Source organism: Myiozetetes cayanensis, unplaced genomic scaffold, assembly GCF_022539395.1.
Source record: "Myiozetetes cayanensis isolate MyiCay16 unplaced genomic scaffold, myiCay2020 scf1, whole genome shotgun sequence".
Classification (NCBI taxonomy): domain Eukaryota; kingdom Metazoa; phylum Chordata; class Aves; order Passeriformes; family Tyrannidae; genus Myiozetetes; species Myiozetetes cayanensis.
This window is the reverse complement of record NW_026086604.1, coordinates 18,209,530-18,232,283: the sequence shown is the minus strand read 5'-3', so window position 1 is coordinate 18,232,283 and position 22,754 is coordinate 18,209,530. Positions and strand designations below refer to the sequence as shown.

The window sequence follows — 22,754 nt, the reverse complement described above, 5'->3', positions numbered from 1 at the left end:
CGACCCACGACACGGAGGCAGGCGGGCGGGCGGCGTCACTGCCCGGTACCTACCACAGCAGGAGGCGACGAGGAGCAGGAGTTGCGCTGACCTCCAAACCGGGGACCCCTCTGCACTCCCCCAAGGGGCCATAACACCCGCCCGCAGGGAGGCGGCGCGGAGCCGGACCCGCCACCGCCGCGCCCGCGACACGGAGCCGGAGCTGCCGCCGCAGGAGGGGCCGGCGGTGCCTCGCCCCTTCGCCCGCCGGAGCCGGAGCCGGAGCCGGAGCGGCCGCCTCGGGGAGCGCTAACGGCGCGCAGGGCCCGGCCGCCCCGCCGCCCGCCGAGCCATCGGCCGCCCCCCCGCCGCTTCCGCCGCCCGCCTGCGCCCGCCGCGCCTGCGCACTGCCCGCGCGAGCGCGTGGGGCCGCTCCCGGCAGCCGCGGGCCGGGGCGGAGCGGGGCCCCCAGACGGGGAGGGCGGGCCCGACACCGCCCCGCCTCAGCACCGCCTCAGCACCGCCCCGGCACCGCCCCGACACCGCCACAGCACCGCCCCGGCACCGCCCCGACACCAGCCACAGCACCGCCCCGACACAGCAACAGCACCGCCCCGGCACCGCCCCGGCACCGCAACAGCACCGCCCCGACACCGCCTCGACACCGCCCCGCCCCAGCACCGCCTCGGCACCGCCACAGCACCGCCTCGACACCGCCACAGCACCGCCCCGGCACCGCCCCAGCACCGCCCCGGCACCGCCACAGCACCGCCCCGGCACCGCAACAGCACCGCCCCGCCCCAGCACCGCCTCAGCACCGCCACAGCACGGCCACAGCACCGCCTCGGCACCGCCCCGCAGGTGCCTCCACCGCCTCCACCGGTGCCGCCCCCGTCTCCTCCCCCTGTGTCGCCGCCAGGGTTCGGCACGGCCCGCCCCGTCCCGGCAGCCGCCACCGCCAGCCGGATTGAGGTCGCGTCCAGGGCTGGGAGGGTGGATCTCCCGGCCGAGCAGCCGGAATTTCGGGCTCGCACAGGGTAACCGAGTGGGTGTTTGAGTGCCCTGGCTCTCCGCCTCGAGTAGAACTGCCTGAAACCAAAACCAATCTGTAAAGCACAGAGACATCCTGGCAGCTGGCGGCTGGTGTGCTTCTAACCTCCAAATCTGCGTTTCAGCAGTGAGACCGAAAAATTGCCTTGGGAGCTCAAAAAGCGTAACTGCTGTAGATGGAAAATTATGGACCCCATAGAAATTTTTTGTGACACTTCCTGCTCAGTTACAATGGCCCGTCTTTCACCCTTTAATGGCACCGTCTTCCTGTTGCACAGTTATTTATTGTCAAAAGCAACTGGGATTCCCAGCACAACTTCTATATTTAGCTTTAATTTTGCGGTGCCTGTTGCAGACTGTGAGAAGTGTTTATTGCGCCTGTTGTGCTAGAACCATTTGTTTGGAATAACAAAAGTATTACCGTTCTCCAGAAAAGCAAAAGTCACATAGGTAGAGCTCTGTAGCTCTATCTGAAAACAGATGAGTTGAATCAGACCAGAGTTCTTACTCCACAAATGCTGATTGCTATGGGGAGTGCTGTATGCTATTTCTCCTTACTCCTCTCACTTTTTTCATAGAATTGTGAAATAATTTAGGTTAGAAAAGAGCTTAACACATAGAACATAACACTACCAAGTCCACTAAACCATGTCTGCAAGAGCCACGTCTATACCTATTGTAAATACCTCCAGGAGTGGTGACTCAACCACTTCCCTGGGCAGCCTTTTCCAGTGCTTTACAATCCCTTCTGTGAGGAAATGTTTCCTAATATCCCATAACCTCCCCTGTCACAACTTGAGGGCATTTCCTTTCATTTGTTGTTCTCTGATTAATCCTGCATTTATTTCCAATTCCCCATCTATTTAGGAAGGAAGATAAATATATTGGAAGGATGTCTCTTTTGGAAGGGAGAAGAGGTTTATTTCAGGATAAGTATCTGGATGAAGATTCAGCATTTATAATAGTCATGAGTGCTTTCCAGCTCTGAGGAGTTGTGGTCCAGAAACACCCTGTACTAGAGACACTGTCGTTAAGTTTAGCAATACTCAATGGGTTAGTCTTCAGTAAATTTGTCCAGTCATAGTTTGAACCTCTGAGGGGTGTGACTGTTCACCTCTCAGAAGCCGTGAGTATGCACACAAAATTAACACTTCAAGGAAAAAGAAAACACAATCTTCATTTATATTATATACAAATAATTAAAGTTTAGCCAACTTTTTTTTTCTTTCTTTCTACTTGCAAGACTAACCAACATCAGTGAAACCTCAGGTGCCCTTTTTTCATGCACTGGATCTCATTCCTCTTTCTGTTTTTAGTTATTAACAATGGGATACTGGAGGAATGCTCAAGAAGTCTGGTCTGTAGCTACTGAGAGAGGCATTACTGCTTATATGAACAGACACCACATAGAGCCTATGAACACACAGGGACTTCTAACCTTCCCACAGTAATTGCAGCTGTAATTGAGAGATGTAATATGATTCTCTTTCCATAGATTTTACTTGCGTAACAAAGAACACAACACTAATTATCATTTCAGATTAAATGCTATTCCAAACAACCCAAATATTTCTATCGGCAAAACTACTTTCAATCACTTCCACAAATAAGTGGCTGCTCTTTACCATGTACCCAGGTTGATGGTTCATGGCAGAGAGCAAAGCATCAACTCCTGGCATCACAGGCTTAATTTCAACATTCTTGTGAAGGATGATATGCAAAAGAGTCCTGTTTCAGTACGAAATGAGTTTGGCAAGCAAAAGGTGAGATTCTGAAGTGATGATCTAAAGAAAAAAACTTCTGCAGGAGCAGTTTTTCTGCATATAAGATGAGCTGGATCTTGAAAGTCCAGGGAAGAGAATATGTTAATAGTCTGGATAAGACACTCAGGATGTCAAGCACCATCTTCTCATGTAACATCCTTAGAAGGTTCACCAGATCTAGCAAAGTTGCCTGAGTAAAAAGTCTTTTTGGTGATTTTTTTTTTTTTTTTTTTTTTCTTTTTTTTTTTTTTTTGCCACTCCTTCTGTTGGTCTTTGCTAAGAACTTTCTTAATCTCTTTGGGGATTAATCTCTCAGGGAGAAGAATGTTGTTACTACTATGCCTGAATAGTACATTGTAAATCATACATGAAATTTACATACATGAAATTTACATACATGAAATTCTAATCATGACTACATTTTTTGTTTGGTTTTTTTTTCTTATCTGAAGATGACAAATAAAATTATTAGTAGGAGTTATTTTAAAATGGCACAGAAGTTGGCAGCGTCTTTCTTTTGTATTTGAAGGCAGGTGAAGATAAAACATCCTGAAAGTGCACACATGCTTCACCTTGAACCAAACCAAGATTGTTATAAGAGTCTGTCACTCCTCTGTCTGATGCTCAAGGTTGGCACATGATGTTACTGAAGCAGCTTCAGCAAGAATTATCGGCACTCAGTGACAATATCAGCATATGATTTTTTTCCTCCTGTAGTATTCCTTTCAACACTGTTTTCTTTTTAATGATCGGTTGGTTATAATCACTGCAGCTTCACTTCACTGCCTGCCACACACATTTCCTTCTTGCCATCCTTGCTCTTCTTTTTTTTCTCTTCCTCATCAGTTCTCCCTTTCGTCACTTCAGAGTATGCTGTTAGCAGGTGTCACCCACAGATTTAACAGCAGTTTTATGGCCCATTGTAAAACTAGTGCACATTTCATTCCTTTCTCATTATTTGTGCTCTGATTGTGTGTAAAAGGGGAGACAACCTTACAGTGTCTCTCTGACACCAGGTCCTGGTTGGAACCTCTCGAAATCATTTTAATACACAATGAGGATAATTTAAGATGTTGACTAGATCTCAGCTAAATAAAGTAACAGCATACTTCCTTTACTAATCTCATTATTTTCTGTCCCATAACTTCCCTTCACATGAGGTCATAAGAAATAATACTGTATTCTGTACCAGTATTTAATTTTTGGTGAGACCTCTACCACATCTGAATTTACTTGACCTGTTTTTTTGCAGAAGTCAAGTACTTTATCATGAGAAGGCCATCAATGTAATTGATTATTATTTTGTGATATTAGTTTTAAAAATCAATTATTTACAAACATAAAACATAAAAATAGGCAGCAGAGGAAGTAAATTTCTCTTCTAGACTTGCATTTATTTTGCAGCACAACCTATGAAGACTGGGACAAAAATTATTTGTGCCACCTATTGAGTGATTTATTCCTTTTTAACAAACAGTTGTTTGCTCAGCAGTTCTCCAAAGGGTGCTAGTAAACTAGATTTTTGTTCTACAATAATTTTAATACTAGACCACAGCTACTTCAAATCTAGAGTACCCTAAATAATATTACTGCAAAATGATGAAACACAGTAGAAGATGTTGTCAGAAATGTCTGGATCAAGACCATTTTGCTAAAAATATATAGCATACATCAGAATTTGCTTACATTGTGCTGCTGTACATATTAGTATTGCTTTTACATGCTGGAGGAAACAAATGTGGTAAATCATCATTTATTTCCCTGGTGTTTATTATTAGTATCTTTGTGCAGTCTAGAGGTCAGTCAAGAGTAGGGTCCCATTTTGCTAAGGAGTGTACAAACATAGGACATGCTGTGCAGTATGCAGTGGAAAACAGTCCAAATATAGCTCGCTTAACTGCAAATGGAATATGCCTGGAGACAGTGGCAGTGTAGCTGCATCCTTGTTGCTTGCACCCCCAAACTAATTTTATAGGGCATATTAGTTTAAGCACCGTGCTCCACCAGCTGCTTGTGGGATTCAAGTTAGTTTTTTCAAACTGCTGCAGAGCCCTTCCAATGAGTCACTGCTTTTTTTCCATGCTTTGTAACCTGAGGACCTATTTGTAGGCAATTTGTAAGCTCTTTGCCTAAATCTAAACAGAATAACTGATACCCCAGGAGGAGAAAGGGATTTGTGTACAAACAAGTTTTAAGACTTGCCTACAAAGTTTGTTACCTCGGTTAAAAGCAATTCATGTCCCTAATGTAATAGTAGTAATTTCTGTTAGTCATCCAAATCTGGACTGTCTCAACGGGTTTACGTTCATCTGACTGTTCATATTAAATTAGGAGTTGTAGTCCAGACTCTGTAGTTTACTTGACAATAATAGCACTTCTGTCATGTGCTACATGAGTTGCTATTGCCTAATTTTGTAGTTTTAGACATTTCTGGAAATGGTGCCCAAGATTGTTCCTTTATTAAAGTACATTGCAGCTCTTCCAAGGACAGTTAAACAGAAGTAACTTCAATTTGGAATAAGCCAGGTGACAAAAGCGTGCCCTAATTACTCTGTGTAACATATGGTTTACATAAGTACCTACAACATGGTACCACCGCTGGTATTAAAAATTCTTTTGTTCTTTCCTTACTGTTAACTAAAGCTGCTTAACCCTTACTGTGGTGTTGGGGGCCCAGATGGCAGGCAAAGATCAACAGGTAAGGTGATATGTTCATTCCTCTGCCCACTTCCTTAATAACAGCCCCAGAAGTGGCTTAAGAACCATTATGTTAGCATTATTTTCTACAAGATTTCCAGTGCACTAGATCAGCATCAGTGGTTATCTAAAGTGGTTGAACAGTACCAGAGCATAGAAGAGAATCTAAGTCTATAGTCATATTGCATCTCAGAAGGAAATTTAGGCTTCCACTCCAATCATTGGACACCTAAAGCTGCTCTTAGCAGCCCTTCTCTTACCTTTGGATTTATCTTCTCAGAATTAAGGAACAACATCGGCTTGTTGATACCTGGAAGAAACTTCTATCACTGAAATTCCTGTTTGATTTTTACACATCACTATATACAACATAATAAACTTGTAAGAAAAGCCTGAGTCTGTAAAAATAATGTATTTATATGTGAAGATATTTGTATAAAACTTTCAAATATTTTTTTACTAATTATCCAATCACAGGAAGACCACAACTGTTCAGCTGATTCATGGATAGAATTAAAAACTTTTATTAATATTTTAATTTTAGAGCAAACCCAAAGACCAAAGGGAAGAGAAAGGCAAAAACCCCTTAATATGCCAGAAGAAAGAAAAAGCCAAGACAAAAGACTTCATGATTGCAAAGAAAACAAAAAAATTTCTTCAATACTAATAGAACATTTCATAAGCAGTTTTCTAAACCTAAGAGGATAATTAGTTAGTGTGGAAGGAGCTATTAAAAAGCCAATGGGGTTTGGGCTTTTTTTGTTGGATTTTTTCATTTTTAAAATTAAATTTATTTTTTCTTACACACAATTTTTGAAGCAATTATCTTTTCAAGCTCCATACTGACACTGGTAATATTCTTGATTTTTAATTAGGTTAAATTAAAACCTCCTTTATCTGGCCTGCACATGCACATTATGTCCCCACTGGTCATTAAGGCAGAAACAGCACAAAGTCTGAAGTAGTGAACTAATTCTAAAGTACAGCAGTTGAGAGTTTACTGAAGTTACTAAAGGTTGAAGAAGCAGAATGAACTGTGCTTTTATAGCAGTAATTATGTTCTGCATGTCGACAGGTCTGGAGGAAAAGGCAACCAATGTAATGTGTTAATGTTTTGCCCAAATAGATTTTTTAATCTTGTTGAATGCAGTTAATCTTTAGTCACAGTTCCAGATCATCTGTTTGTACTGTGCACCCATAACCTCCCAGGGGAAGACTTTGAGTCAGAGAGAAGGATTCCAGTCACATGAGTCCTCACCAAAGAAAGCTGTGGACCTGTTAGAGTGAGTCCAGAGAAGGAGGATGAGGATGATCAAAGGGCTGGAGGAACTCTCCTATGAACACAGGCTGAGAGAGTTGAGGTTGTTTAGTCTGGAGAAGAGAAGGCTCCGGGGTGACCTTAGAGCAGCCTTCTAGTACCCAAAGGGGGCTTATAAAAAAAAAGGGAGAGGGCCTTTTTACACAGGTAGATATTGAGAGGACAAGGGAGAGTCGATTTAAACTGAAAGGGACAGGTTTAGCTTAGATATTAGGAAAAAATTCTTTACTACGAGGGTGGTGAGACACTTGAACAGGTTTCCCAGAGAAGCTGTGGATGTCCCATCCTTGGAAGTGTTTAAGGCCAGGTTGGGTGGGGCTCTGAGCAACCTGGTCTAGTGAAAGGCCCTGCCCATGGCTGGAGGGTTGGAACTAGATGATCTTTCAGGTTCCTTCCAACCCAGCCCATTCTATGATTCTATGATGATCCAGAAACTTATACCAGTCTTGCAGAATCACAGAATATACCGAGCTGGAAGGTACTCACAAGGATTATCAAGTCCAACTCCTAAGTTGAATGGCCCATACACGGATGGAACCTGCAAGCTTGGTGTTATTAGCACTGTGCTCTAACCAGCTCCTTCCCTAATTGATGCTGAAACTGATGCCTACAATTCCCCAAGACCAAAATGAATGCTTTGTTTTTCTGACATGATAGAAGTTTGAATATTGCTGTTTTTAAAATTCTTAAGAGATTTTGTTTGGCTTAGCAATACCTAATGCCATTTCATAGATGTGCTTTACATTTTGGAGAAAACCATGGGGTCTAAACTCATAGAGGTGGTCATGAGCACTCTGTAGGAAAACTAATAGCTTCAAATCCAGCTCCTCTAGGATTTCAGAGTGGTATTACATTACTTTAGACTTATTCATCCTTTCCATTGTTCCAACCAGTGAAAACTATCCTTCAAAATCATAATTTGGCTCTTAATGCACAGCTGAACTGGATGTGGCAAGAGGAACTCCAGTCTTAAATCCAAAAGCAATAATATCTCATAGGTAAAGGTTCATGAGAGCTATGAGTCAGATAATCTAATTATGGTAAAACCTTAACATAAGCCACAGAATAGTCAGGATTAGAAGAGAGGGCTTCTAAGAACTTCTCTCAAGCTGTTAAATACAGACACAACAACTGACAGCTACTGATTTGAGCAAAAGCCAGGTATACCTCACTTTTCTACCTAAACTTCTGAACATGACAGTTACTCTGTTTAAGGTCCAAATTTACTGTAGACACATACACACTTGTGTGTGTATATATATTTATATGTATATATTAAAAAAAGACACTCAATAAGACTTTGCATACAACTTGACTCATAAAACTTGGCAATATGGTCATATGCTCACCTGTGCAAGTTAAGACATAAATCGTGATAATATGTCAAGAGTGCCAGGGATTTGCAAAGCTCTGGAAGTCCCCAAGATGAACACAAACTTTTTAGTTCTGAAGTATGTGTAAAACACACATGTAAATTAGAACTCAAAGCAGATTTAATTTTTTTGTTTGTTTCCATTTACAAAGGTATTTCATAGACCATTCTAGTCTACTCCAACAAAACTGCCTTTATTTGAAATCTAATATATAAACTTTCCCTTATTTGTAGAAACAAACCTGTATTAAACTGCGCAAAAAACAGCATAAGTGCATTTCAAGACTTTGTGCATACTCCTGAATATGTACATTAGTAGACTCAAGTAATATAAATTAAAATAAAATTTCCTTAGTTTAATAATTCAGTATTTTAATTGGACCTTGTGGTAGGGTGATATCCTGTAGTGAAGAAAGGTGTCTTACATTTTTATTTTAGCATTTCTCCATCTTTTAATAAAATTGCAAGAAAACGTGAAAGGAAGATTAAGATTATGACATTCACATTCTGTCACCTATTCTTCAGAGAACATACCAGCAGTACATTTTACATCTAGTCATTAGAGCTACAGGAGTAAATTAAAGCCTGAATGTCTAAATCCCATTTGCATCTTTCAGTGCATCTGCCATGAGTGACAGTGGAAGATCCGCAGCAGAAGAGACATTCTCATATTCCCTGTTCCCCTGTATGTACAGAGATCAGTGGGTTACAATTAGTATGATCGTTTGGAGGAACATTTCAATTTACCAAAAATACGTAGGACAAGACTCAGTTGTTTTACATTTTAGTTCTTCACTATGCTGGGCTGTTTTGCACTTCATTTTTCCCTTTCAAGCTTTAGTTCTACTATGTTATGCTGCTTATTTATTGAAATGAAATTTTCAATATATTCCTGTCAGGCTTGTAGATGCCTTTGGCACACTCCAAGTGAGCAGTAGCACAATAAAACTGAAATATTTTCATGGCAATATTCAGAGACTTTTGAGCTAAAGGCTGTATCATGAACTGCACGAATTAGCTTTGTTTCTCAAAGTGAATGAAGCTCCACTAATATCAGATTTTTCTGAAATCACTCGGATCAAGCTTCATATTTTCTGTTTGTAAAAAGTTCAAGCATTTCATGAAGTTTCACTTGTCTGCAAACAGACATCTGGGTTTTTTTCTCCACTGGAAAAATGATAGCAGCTAATAGACAAAGGCTTTTGTTTGTTTGCTACAGAACAGCTGCTCCTAATCTACCTTGGACTCACACTAGTATTGCATTATCAAGGAGGATGTAAGCAAACAAACACGAGGACAATGAGATCCTGAAGGGCAGATTTCCAGCACCAGAAAACCCACTAGTAGTGGATTCAGATGCAATCTGATGCAATAGCAATGTACTTCACTGCAGTCATTTGTTATATTGTCCTTTAGCTCCAAATGTGCAGAATAGTTTTCTACTGAGTCTGCATAATTGCATTGCAGGAGATATCTGGGACTCCTGGAAATGCTGTCAGCTGGGATCATTTTCATCTGAACTAGCATGTGAGGCTCTTAAAATTCAGAAAAGCATTTTGTTATTTTTCACAGTTACTTGTTTATTCATGACTGTCCAGGGCCAAAGGGTACAGACATAGGCTCTGTCAGTAATAAACCCTCCATCACTATCTGCAATCCTGTCCCTGATGACTGGCCTGTGTCACAGAAAACCAGCTAGCTGACACTGCAGCACCCATCTCTCATTTTACTCCACTGTGTGCCCTCCCCCACCTCCTTATTCATCACAGATCTAGAGCTGGAAGGATAAAAATTGAGGGGAAGCCAATATTTCCTTACACTTAATCTGTGTGTCCAGAGACAGTACACACTGTGGCCATGCTGTTAATCTCTAAATCCCCTACACAGATAAAGCTTTCTAGAGAAGCTTCTGTAGACACCAAGGAGAAGATAAAACTCACTTGGTTGCTTCCTTGGAAAACTTCAACTTCCTAGCCTTAATGTGGACATAAAGTGCAGGAACAAATCCCAGTCTTGGTCTGGTAATTTCTTCCTGTAGGAGGAGATAAAACCTGCTGAAAATAGGGACAGAACTATAAAACTTCATTCCACCAACCTGAGGCATCAAGAAATCTATCAAGACAACCTCCAACTTGGCTGCTGTTTGGCTGTTTGCAGCAAACATGCTGGCTTTTCCTGGCCAGGCTCAGTACAGACATGGCACTTGTTGCTCTAAAGATTAAAGTGTCCTTCACAAATGAAAGGTCACTGAAAGCTCCACATATTGCTGCAAATTTTCTGTGGACTCTAAAGCTCTGCTCTTTAGTTACTCATTTCTTGCTCTTCTAACTAGTGGCGCAGAGAAGTGGAACATATCACATTTATTTCACTTTGCTGACTACTTCAACTACTCATTAAACAGACCTAGACTAAAGTATCACTTACAGTACAGACAATTCTGCATAGAATAATCCAGCCTAGCTGTAAGATCTGCTTAGGTCTATGACAATTTGTGACATTTAGGCTTTGCCAGGAAAGGAAAAAAGGAAGGTCAAGAGTAATAGAAGATTGGAGTGTTGCTGACAGGACTTCCATGGGAGCTGACACAAACTGGCATTAAATCAGGAGATAACTTTTTGACTCTGCTCCAGTTATCCTCACTGACCTTGTGAAAAAACAAGGCCTTTCTGAGTCTTGGAGCCCCTGGTGGTCTAGGGGTAAGGGCGCGGCGCTGTCACCGCCGAGGCCCGGGTTCGATTCCTGGTCAGGGCCACTCCCGGGCAGATGGAGCTCGTTAGCCCTTAAAGGCAATCCATCTACGTCCTGAGGACCTCACTGCCACCGTCCAAGCTCGCTTGGCCCCGGCAGATGAACCTTAGGATTAAAGGGTGGGCTCAGTTCCGCGCACACTGTGTCTCACCTAAAAAATCCAATGCGCAGGCTGGAAGGTGGAAAGACCTTCCCCGGATCTTCGCTCGCGAAGACTGGCCATTATCTGAGTCTAGGTTTCCAAGGTAAAGAATGAGGTAACACCCCTTTGCCCACCATTTCCTTTAAACTGGGAAGATTTTGATGGTGGATGTCTCACTGCATAAATGTACAGTGCCTGTAGTTCAAGGATTCTGATCTGAAGTATGCTACAGTGTGTTTAGCAAACTAAATTAAAAAACTGTTTGTAAAAGACAACTATAATTCAAGAAATGTATGTTTGGAAATTCAGTGGGCCCTTACTGTAACTCAGCCTATTCATCTGCCTTCTTTTAAAAACACAAGGACAGTTGAAAAGCAAAAAGTGGATCCATGAAGTAGAAATTCACAGAGTAGAGACGTAAAGACAAGGCCTCTGATTAATTTTACTGCAGCCATTAAGTTGCACCAAACACCTGGAAAGTTTTTAGAGTGAAATTTATAGCTGCAAATTGCTTGCAAATTAGATTTCATTGTAATATCAAACCCCTTCACTCCTCCTCTGACTTTATTTTCCTCCCTTCAAGAAATGCCCCAACCCACATAAGGAATGTACAGTTTTTTATATACTTATATATACATGCATAATTAATATGTTGAGACAAAAAGTACTTTAAAGTGCAGTGCATTCATAAGTGAACCAATTTTAGCAATGGATGCACGTACAGCCTATGTTCTGTCTTTGTTCTTGTTCATTACATAGTACTCTCCAAACAATAAATGGATATTTATGCTCCTGCTGTTCTTCTTAGATGGCTAGCAGACACTTTTCTCAGCATCAAATGGTTTATTTTTTTAAACCTGTTGCTAACCTGTTCAACAGACTGCTCGAAAGCCATATGTCTGGGGTAGAAACCCCTTGACTAATAATTATAATTAAGTAATGAAGATTATGTCACTGTATCTGGTGATCTGGCAGGTAAGGGAATACATGAAGAAACAGAATATATAAAGATGAGCCAGTCTAGAAGATATGCATCCTTGTAGTCTTCAGGGTATTCACTAATAAAATTACTGTATGACTTGTAATTATATTTTGTAAATTAAGGGAGAGCCAGAATCATATCTAAGGGATTGGGAATGAAAAGATGGATGGATTAATTTTTTTTGTTATATATGAAGAAATAGTAGTAATTACAATTTGCTAAACATATCTTGAACAATAGTAAATTTAATTAAGGTAATAAATAAGAAAATCTATAAGTATCTACACCAGTGAGGACTAATAACAAGTCAAAAAATGCAGTTGCAAAGGCATATGACACAATATTTTAGGTCAGAATTTCATCAGATAGCAATTAAGTGCATCTATAAAATCTTATGGGACTTTAGGAGTCATGGAGAGAGGAGCAATTCCATAGTGAACAGACAACACGAGTTTGAGATCCCTCTCTAGTGAAACAGTACAATGACAAACAGTAAAATCTGAACTTGCCTAGTTAAATATAGAAACAGCCTTCATTATCAAAAAGAAAAAATATTTTATTCCAAATTTGACAGTAATCTTCTATAAAACTTTCTAATTAGCTTGAAATAGTAGGGGTGGAATTCTATGTGAATTTGAAGTCAACAACAAAAGACCCATGAACTCCTGTGGGAGCAGACAGTGTTTTGTGCTATTTTATTCAACATAACATTTTTACACTGCATTTATTGCAGTGGTCTCTGAGTATTTTGTGGGGGATTAGGGCAGTCAGTGATTGTCACCTGTGGTTGTTCTGCTGCTCCCTTGGGGCAGAAGTGAATGTGTGCAGGGTGGTGCACTTTTCTCTAGAGGTGAAAAGGAAAGATCCTGCCAGATAACTCCAGTGCTTCTTTATGAAAAAAACCTGCAGTGGATGTGTGTGCAGGAGGTGAAGTATATCTGGAATCAGGCACATATGCTGTGTGGTTACTACACATGGATTTGGCTACTGAAAAGAGCTCTGTAACGGTGCCAGTGTACAGAGGCTGCCAGGACAAAGGCCGAAGCCCATACCTGTACATCTCCAGCTTGACTGTACATGTTCTTATACCAAGGTCTGAGCAGTGCTAGCAATGAGCAGCTGCAGGGCTATTTGCAGGGGAATTTGCAGTCACATTTTACTTTCACAGCATTACACTGCCAGTCGTTCATCTGCTGGCTTATCTGACCCATATTTCATCCTCTCCAAAGTAGCTTAACTTCTAAGAATCTTCCTCTGTCCACTTTTAATTCAGAAGAGTAGCTTGTACTGATTATCCTACAGGATCTCTAAGTTTTACCGCAGGTGGAATGACTATCTATGTTTATTTAGCTTGCTCAGCAAACAGTCATTTAAGGAGCAATTATTGACAAATCAAAAAAAGTCAAATTAACTATTGCAGAAATATAAAGTGATCACACAGTATCTTAATCAGGAAAATACTGTTTGAAACAAGACATATCAAAGACCAGTAAATTGAAAAATGTAAAAAATCTGTTTGATAAGCCATTTACCTTTTTATCTACTGTCATAATTCTTAAAAAAAACCCCACCAAAACAACAAACCCAAAATGCTGCTGTTGCTGCTCACTGATGGAATACAGAAGACAGTGCAGTAATCAGGACATACAAAATTGTGGAAATACAAAATTTCTTAATTTCAGTAGACTTTAATGGTATTCAAATGAAAACCTCTGAAATTATATCTTTCTAGTAAATATTCAGTTCACATAGTGTACTTAGGCATTGTATTGGTAGCTCTACAGAGCACCTAAATAACAGATCGGTCATCCTCTATTTTATACATTTGAAGAGTACTGATAATACATCTGATATAGCATTTCCTCTAATGCTGTTCTTCCTTGATCTGAATACAATGAAAGCATTTTTTTCCATCCAACATTTTATAAAAGAATTCAAGGCTAAACAATCAACGAAGTCTCATTACAAATGCAAGAAAATCAAACACCATCATATTTTGTTGTTACAATTATGAAAACATTCAGCTTCTGTGTCATGCACTCCCTGCAGGAAAAAACAAGTTCAGCATTATGTAAACAACAAGTGTCCTTATCTGTGGAAAAGCTAGGGAAATTCACACCATGAAGATTTTTAGTATAAAGGGGCTATGGAGGTTGTCTCCTCCAGTCCAGTAATTTTAAAAATCATCATTTTTCAAACTGGGACTCACACTGAAATCTTAGTTACTGTATTACAATAATAAATAGTTTCAGTATCAGAGCTATAACTCAATCTGTTGACTGCTACTAAATATTGATATTTTAGTTGTGAAATAAAAATTCTGTTGTGTTTTTTTTCCTAGCAACAGTCTAGGAAGTAAAGCAATATCAAAGTAACACAATTAGGATTTTAACTTACATTTTTTAACTTGCTTCTATAAACAGTAATATGTTAAATGCTACAAGTTTAAAAATAATAAAAGCAAATATTTGTAAGTCCTATTACTGAGCAAGATATTTATTTATTTCAATTCTCCTGTTGAAGTTTTCCCTAATACTGATAAGCAGAAGTCTTTTTACTTCCTAATGAAATTTCACATTCACACTTGCTTTAAACTTTTCGGTATTTTCTCTTAAATGATTCAATTGTGTTTTTTATAAATCTGGATGTATGACTTTTGCATAAAATTAAATAGCCCCCACTTTTATTTTGTATATTTTATATGCTGTGGAATTCAGAGCTGCTAGCAGTGATGGTCCATAACAAAACTTCAGGTCTGACAATGGGAAGTGCATATTTATTCCCAAACTTGGTATTCGTATTCCTATCTAAGTCCAAATGTGGCAGTGTTCTCCCTTTTCATTTTGAGGGGATACCTTGTGTAATCTGAACATAAACATATATGAAGAAATTCAATAAACACATCAACCGGAACATGCAGTATCAAACTTTTCATTTACTTTCTGCAGGTGCTAGCCATAACATGCTCAAAAAGAAACAAATATTCCCAAGACCAGATGGAAGGATGGCAGGGCCAGAGCATGGCTAAAGCACATGGACCAGCAGACAGACTGACAGCAGGTATGTACATAATTGACCCAAGGCCAAAGGGAAGAAGACAGGAGAGCAGAACCATAATCCCAAAGACCCATGCTGGCAGTTGTGTAGGGAAGGAGCATACCGACCTCCTGAAGTGAAACTCACTGGAAAGGACAGCTTGGAAAATGTGAGGAAGTAAACCAGATGCAGCTATTTGGTCTTAGTATGTCCACAGAGGAAGAATACTGTGTAGATTTCTTTGTAAATAAACTGAATTTCGCTAAAGAAAGACCTTATTGTAAAAATGAATTTCCCTTACCAGGAGACTAATTGAGTGCAGCTCTGAATACTGGCTAAGCACTTGAGTCAAAAAACAACAAGATAAAGCTTTGAGCATGGTAGAAAAGTTACTAAAAGAATCTTTTCAAGCCTATTCTGGAACATTACACAACTTATTTCTTCTTCAGCCTTATCCCCAGTGCTCACTGCCACCCTTCTCAGAGGTTCCTTTGTTACTGTCAGCATGTGAAAAGCATAAACACTAGAGATAGTCTCCTTTTCTACAGCAGATTTCTTTCATGCCTCTTCAGGTTTCAAAGCAAAGTCCAAATACATCTGTATATGATGTGGGAAAATCACGCCTAAGAAACAGGAAATTGGCAAATAAATAGGTGGAGGCATAAAGGGAATACTTACCTCTTACTATTTTATCTTTGCATCACTGTGGAAGGCATATACAGGTCCTGACTATTTTTAAAGGGGAGGTATTCGAAAACCTCTGTTGACACAGAAGGGTGAAGAATCAGGAAATGTTCCAGCTGAGCAGTGGCTGGCTGGACTCATTATCAGCTTGCTTCCTCCAGCTCACAAACCACAAATTGTCCCTCCAGAGCTAAATGTCATTATGCAAAAGGATAGGACTTGTCCTCTGTAACATCCCAATACACAGTTAGCCTGGGGAACTTAGAAGATACTATGTACATATATGCATATATGCTTTTTGGATAAAGTCCTAAACTCGGAATACATCACTGAAGAAAGATTATTATTCAATAAGCTCACCTGTCCTTGTGCTTTGTGCCAAGATTAAGCAAACTTCCATACAACAGTCAAAAGGGTACAATATCACCTGAATGCATGGAGATTTAATAGGAACAAAAGATCTCCCTCATACAGATGTGAACACTGAGCGACTTCACCAGCTGCAGTGAAATTACTCTCTGTAACTTATGCTGTTTATGCTTTTAGTGTTTAAATCTCTGGATGTACCTTAATCTTGAGCCCAGTGTTCAGTAATATAAAACTGTCATTTGTGATGTGTATTGTTCATTGATTACATGAAAGTACATTTCATTAATGACAAGATTCCTTTTCTTTAGAATCATGTTTTTTCTGTTTTGGGTCATAGGTAAATAACAGTGTATGAAAACTAAATAAAAATAACATTTGCACTGTGAATTATTTTCTTTTTCCTCTTATTGAAAACATTCCCTCGCTCCCCGCTAGTAACCATAAATCTTTTTCTGTAATGCTCTGTTAGCTTTAATAAGAAGTACAGCACAGTAGCCAGGGCTGGCTTTCACTTACTGTAGCTGAATGTTAAGCAGCATTGCAAAATGTTAAGTTGCAAGAAAAAGGAATAGTTTTTTTTTAAGACTTTGTATTGGGTTTCCATGGCAAGGTTTTGGAAGAGGGAGGGCTACAGGGGAGGCTTCTGTGAGAAGTTGCTGGAAGCTTCCCCCATGTCCAGTGGAGCCAATGCCACGCAGCTCCAAGATGGGCCTGCCTTGGCCAAGGCCAAGCCCGTCAGTGACAGTGGCAGTGCCTCTGAGCCATCGTATTTAAGAAGGGGAAAAACCCCTGTGCAACTACAGGCGGAGCCAGAAGGAGCCTGTGACCCCAGGTTTCTGACAGCACCTGTGGCCTCATGGAAAGAGGAGCCCACACTGGGGAAGGTTTTCTGGCAGGACTTGTGACCCCACTGGGGATCCACACTGAAGCAGTCTGTTCCTGAAGAAATGCAGCCTATGGAAGGGACCCACACTGGAGCAGTTTGCAAAGAACTGCAGCTTGTGGGAAGGACCCACTTTGGAGAAGTTCATGGAGGACTGTCTCCTGCGGGAGGGACCCCGCACTGGTGCAGGGAAAAAGTATGAGAAGACCTCGCCCTAAGGAGGAACATGAGCAGAGACAATGTGTGGTGAACTGACCACAGCTCCCATTCCCTGTGGGAGATTGAGAATTAACAAAGCTTCTCACCTCCCTCTTCACACTCCAGTAGGAAAATGCTAATTTACTAATAACCTCATCATAGCTGTCTCACATTCTATTTTCTCTGTTTCACAATTCAGACAGGAAAGTATGTACTGGCACCATGTGTTGTTGATGGAAAAGTACTTGGGATTCCTTTCAGCAAAGATTCTACTCACAAAACTTCATCCAAGAGAGAGAGAAAACTTGCAGTATTTAGGGCATGAAACCCATATATCAGAATTGCAATAATTTCTCATATGATCTTGTTGATAATGTTGTGATGCTTTGTGGTTAAGGTTCCTAATTACAGATATCTATAATCTCACTCTTGAAAAACAAAATATTACTTTAGTTCTCTTGACACTGTCAGTGGCAATATGTACTGAGAGAATGTGTTCATACTGTTAGACTGAGTTTTCCACAGGAGTTCTAGCCCACAGTCATCCACACTGCCTACATCTTGATCTGTCTGTGAGGAGAAGTCTGGAGGCAGGCAGACAGTTTTGCAGCAACTGCAGGTGGTCACAGATGATAGGATTCCAGCTTGGATTCCGGTTTGCCTGCCCCCTGCCCTCTGACGTATCCTCTTCCTTGCTCTGTGCCACCAGGCACCATGACTGCACCTGAGGCTGTGTCACGCACTGCTGGAGTGAGCAGCTCTCACCTTCTCACCTCTGCTGTAACAGCAGCAAAGGTGGTGAGGATCAGCACTGTTTTCCCACAAGCAATGGTTCCATTGCAGTGAATCTGTCCCAGGCCTGCTACACACAGATCAGGAAACCATTAGAAACAAAACTCCAGTGCGGAACATCCTTATTCACCTAAAACAAATCTTCAGTCTGGAGCAAGTCACCAGATTTACCCTTGTATCACATGAAAAGGGTAAATATCCTCGACCCTTAGTGTGGGGAGTTTTCCTTGACTCTTAATGTTTTATTTGTCTGCCAGTACCCCAGGAAAGCCAAGATCCTTGTGCCCGACCAGTCTGTCCATTATGGACTTACTGAACAGTCCTGTTGGACTGTAGGGCGGTTTGACTGATTTATTTAGGGAAATATGCCAACAGCATAAGAAAGACCCCTCAGAGGGTCTTCCTGCATTATTCAAGTATGCTCCCCACTGCTGGCAACCACTATCACCCATGACGGACTCACACTAACAGTTAAGAGAATACCACTCTTTATTAATAGAAAATTGTGACAGCTTAAGGTTTCAGGGTTGCCAGTGATAGCATCTGGCTGCAAAAATATATTCAAAGAAGTATACCAGCAAGGTCTGATCTGTCAATAAAAGTGTTCAGCATGCACAGAGTATATTTCTTACCTAAACAGGCTTCCCTATGGGGGAGAAGACAGGTTCAGCCCATCAACTGATCGCAGCAGTTACAATGGAATCTTCCCTAACTTTTCCTCCATTCTCAACTTATTTTTATACTATTTCTTGGGTTACTTTAGTCATAAATACTTTTGTTACTGTTTGGTGTAAAATTCTCTCTCTGCACTTTTAAAGATATAGTCAAAAAAATGTAGAGTTCATGCCCAGTGGGGGGTGGTCATACCTTGGACCCAGGTAACTTTGGGATGGACGTGTATGTTAATATTAGAATTAGGTTGTTATGAAACAATGTCATCTGAGGAAAGAGATTTCGCCACAGTTGTTGTCTCAGCGGCAGGACATCTTCTCCCATCTCCCTTGGTGACAGGTGCTATGCGGTTTTATCAGCTGTAAAGTACTATCGAGTTCCCCTCCCTGCAAGGACTTCTACAGAGCCTGGCCATGGTGCCTCTACTCTGTTCCATCTCACTTAGCAGGTGCTTACTGTTATATGGGGAATTTGTGTAGCTGCCAACCTCATTCCACCCTGGAAGTACCATTTGCATTTTACCCTATAATTTCCATACCATTATACCCTCTGTTAGGAATATAACTTCTTGGTTTTCTTTAACTTTTTCCCCAGCCATCTTTCCATAGTGTTCCCAGCCATCTTTCCACACCTTGCTACCACAAGCCAGCCATGATCCTTTACAAAGCAGCTATGACCGAAACAGATCACCCATCCAGTCTACACTGATTCCCAAGACATTGAAGACAGAGTATTTCTTTCCAAGCCCAGTCTTCCCAAGGCAGTGACACCTCCAGGGTAAGTCAGAGCTGAGTTGGATAACCCAGCCAGCATCACGGCATTGCTCTGCAAGCATGCTACTGCAGGTACACATGCTGTTGGTGAGGGGAGCAAGGCTGAAGGGCAGACAATGCTGTGTTTAGAGAGGGAACATGCTCTGCACACCCTTGCTGATGGAGGTATGCTGGTAGCCAGTGGCCAGACCTGAGTGACTGGGGCTAGGAAGATTCTCCAAAAGACTAACCCCCTCTCCCAGTCTCTTCCACATTTTTGCTGTTCTCCCTTCATACACTCAGCAGTAAAGCAGGCACAGCAAAGGGGTTATACACTCTATTAGTTGCAGTTGCATCTCCCAAGACCTATACTGCAAATCTAGTCCTCATCTATCAGCTGTGTAAATAAGGCAGATTTCAAGCCCTGGTAGTTGCTGGCTGTAGTCAACAGCCTGTAGAAGTTATAACGCTCCAGGCTAGACCACATTTTTCTCTGGTGTGGGTCAGTGTGGCATTAAGCAGAGGTACTGTAAGCAGAACACAACACCACTTCACTAATCTCAAATGCCCATTTTGCTTTCCAAGGACACATGAAGGAGCCATGGGTTCTTTGGCCACATAGGTGCAGGTCAAACATCTAAGACAGACAGAGAGACATACAGACAGAGAACAGGGTAGTACCATTAGCATGGTGCCTTCAGAGAGACAGCTGTATCTGCCAGACACCCAGGTGTTGCAACCTGTGGCCAGGGGTCTCTTCTCCAGGCAATTCTCCTGGGACAAGGCCTGCAGAGAAATGAGCCCAGCCTTGACAAAGGACTGTGAGTAGTGATCTGACAGGAACCTGACTTCTAATGTAGAGTCTGCCCTCTTCTCTTTTCCAGCCTATTGGGAGAAAAAGGAGAGTGAAGATTTGCTTCTGGGAGACTTCTTCATGGCTCTTAGTACAGGCTCAAACTGGCAGGATAGGGCAATGAAAAATGGAACACGAAAAATACGAACATCAGCACCACTTCTGGGCCTGATATTTGCCCATTCCTGTTAAACTGCCCTTCAGAGAAGATGTGTTACAGTTGCCATGGCCATGCAGCAGCTTCTGTAGGAGAGAGAACACAAACCCAGAGGATGGGGAATAACAGAGCATCTGGACCTTTTAAGATATGAAAGAGGAACAGGACACTCTAAACGTATGTTCTGGAAATCACAGATCTGATTTCCAGAGGGAATATTTAAAAATATTTCCAGGACAAGATGGAGAGAGAAGGATAATGAGATTTTTGCCTTTTGGGTACAGGTACCTCAAAAAGGACAGTAAAAAGCACACCTCCCTGTGGATAGGACTATTCTCCTAAGAGGGACGGATACATCTTTGTTGTGATATAAAAGACAGAGGTTTTTCTTTTGTTGCTCTATGGCAGAGTTGCCCTGTTTTACTGAATTGGAAGTATCTGCTCTTTGGTTTTGTATTGGAGTCAGCTCCTGGCAGAATGAGTGGATGCTTTCCTCCTCTGGGGTTTTGTGTAGATGCTGGTCTGTGTTAGATGTGGCAGGGCAAGTGGTCATACTAGTGCATTTTGGTTTCTCTATCTTAAAACTTCAAAGGCCAGATGGATCCATCCTTGACTGGAAGTTTTGGCCAAATATTTCTTAAACTGTAAGTGCTTACAGAACTGTAAAATACCTTAGGACTGTTCCAAAATCAAATAACTTCAGTGCCTGCCCACTCATTTCCTGAGCTAAGTGGCCAATAAAGTTGTGGCAATAGCTAAAGAGAAAGATACAGATGCTGACATTTATATGCAGAGAGGAAAACATTCTTTATGAGTCTAATGGTATGCATTTGTTTCTGCTGTCTGTGCATTCAGAAACAAAGGAAACAAACAGGCTAATACATAATGACGGTTGTTCCTGATGTAGAGGTTGAGTATATGGTCCTATCAGCACTGGCAATGTCTCATTACCCAGTGGCAGTTCCACCCAGGAATGGCTCTCCAGAGCTGCTGACTGTGTAGAGAAGGCAGAAGTAGGTTATCAGGTGGCATAACCTTCATTAATTCCCTTTGATACTGAGGAAAAGGCAAGTGTTGTGGATTGGGAGTAGGCATCATATGGCCTTCCAGTCCCAAGTCTGATATGACTTGTGGTCAGCATGAGTGCACTAGGCAGTGTGGCCATGTAGTTGCTTAACAGTCTGGTGAAGGCTGAAATCACATATTAATCATATTTCCCATGTTATCATTTTTATCTGATTATTATATTTAAAATGCCTACTTTAAATATTTTGGACTGCTAGATCACTGAAGCTAAGCAATAACTTTTAAGCCAACAGTGGAATAATTTTAGGAATGCAATGAGAAACAAATGAAATTACAACAGGGCTTCTGCTGTGACTGTAATTCAATTTTTCACTGAGCGTGATCAGCTCTTCCTTTCTTGGCGAGGAGTGTGACAGACAGGACCTGCCCTTTGTTTTGTGAACAGATGTAGGGCTGGTGGGGCAAATTGTGTCTGATGTCAACTGCTTTGGCTCACCAAAGATATTAGGACACAGAAATCCGCTAATTACAGAAGCAGTGAATTGTTGCACGTTAGACAGCGTGTATCAGTTTCACTATCTCTTGCTAATTCCCTGAATTATACAGTACTTCTAGATGAAGGCAGAAAAGTATTTCCTTTACCTCAAGCTATGAAATAATTAAATGTGCAAAAATTGGAATGTCTCAGTGCTGGAGGTCGAGAGGTAAAGGCAGTGGAAGGGCCAAAGGTGGGCAAGAGGTGGCTAAGAGGTGGGAAGTCAAGCTGTCCCTTCTCAGTCTCAAAATTCATTCAGTTGTAAATCAGATGACCTTTGTGCTACTTTGCCATTTACTTTCATGGAGAGATTCAGAAAAACCCAGTAGCCTAAAGGAGAAGCTTAGCAAACCAGGCTGCAAGTCAAGGCTTGCTTATCATGACCCTTACTCATGAAGACTTTCACCACTTTCTGAAATGGTTTTCTTGTACCCATGTGGTAGGCACCTTCCAATCAGTGGAGAAACTGAAAAACTTGTCCTAAAAAGCATAAAATTAATGAACAGTAATTGAAAGGATGCAGTTTACAATAGGCTGCATCTTGGTGCCTGAGATTGGCAGGAAACATGATATAAAATTTGAGAGGCATTGTACATGTAAGCCTTCCTTGTAAACACCATCAGTGGGATGATGCAAAAAAATGTAAGCTAAACAGAGAAATTGTTGGAAAGGTTCTAGAAGGGAAAACTCAGAGTGATAGGATGAAAAGGGAAGCAGCTGCAGATAGATGCAGAGATGGCTGCATT

At 41.4% G+C, this 22,754-nt stretch overlaps 1 protein-coding gene across 1 annotated transcript in view; it reads right to left on the bottom strand.

The window, feature by feature from the left end:
- The window catches only part of LRP12 (LDL receptor related protein 12), a 47,371-nt gene extending 47,111 nt beyond the window's left edge, over nt 1-260 (bottom strand). The window contains exon 1 of the mRNA XM_050313650.1: nt 54-260. Within this exon, the coding sequence (XP_050169607.1) occupies nt 54-132 (79 nt within the window). The 5' untranslated portion in view covers nt 133-260. The remainder of the gene's footprint in view (nt 1-53) is intronic.
- Nucleotides 261-22,754: the final 22,494 nt, after the last annotated feature.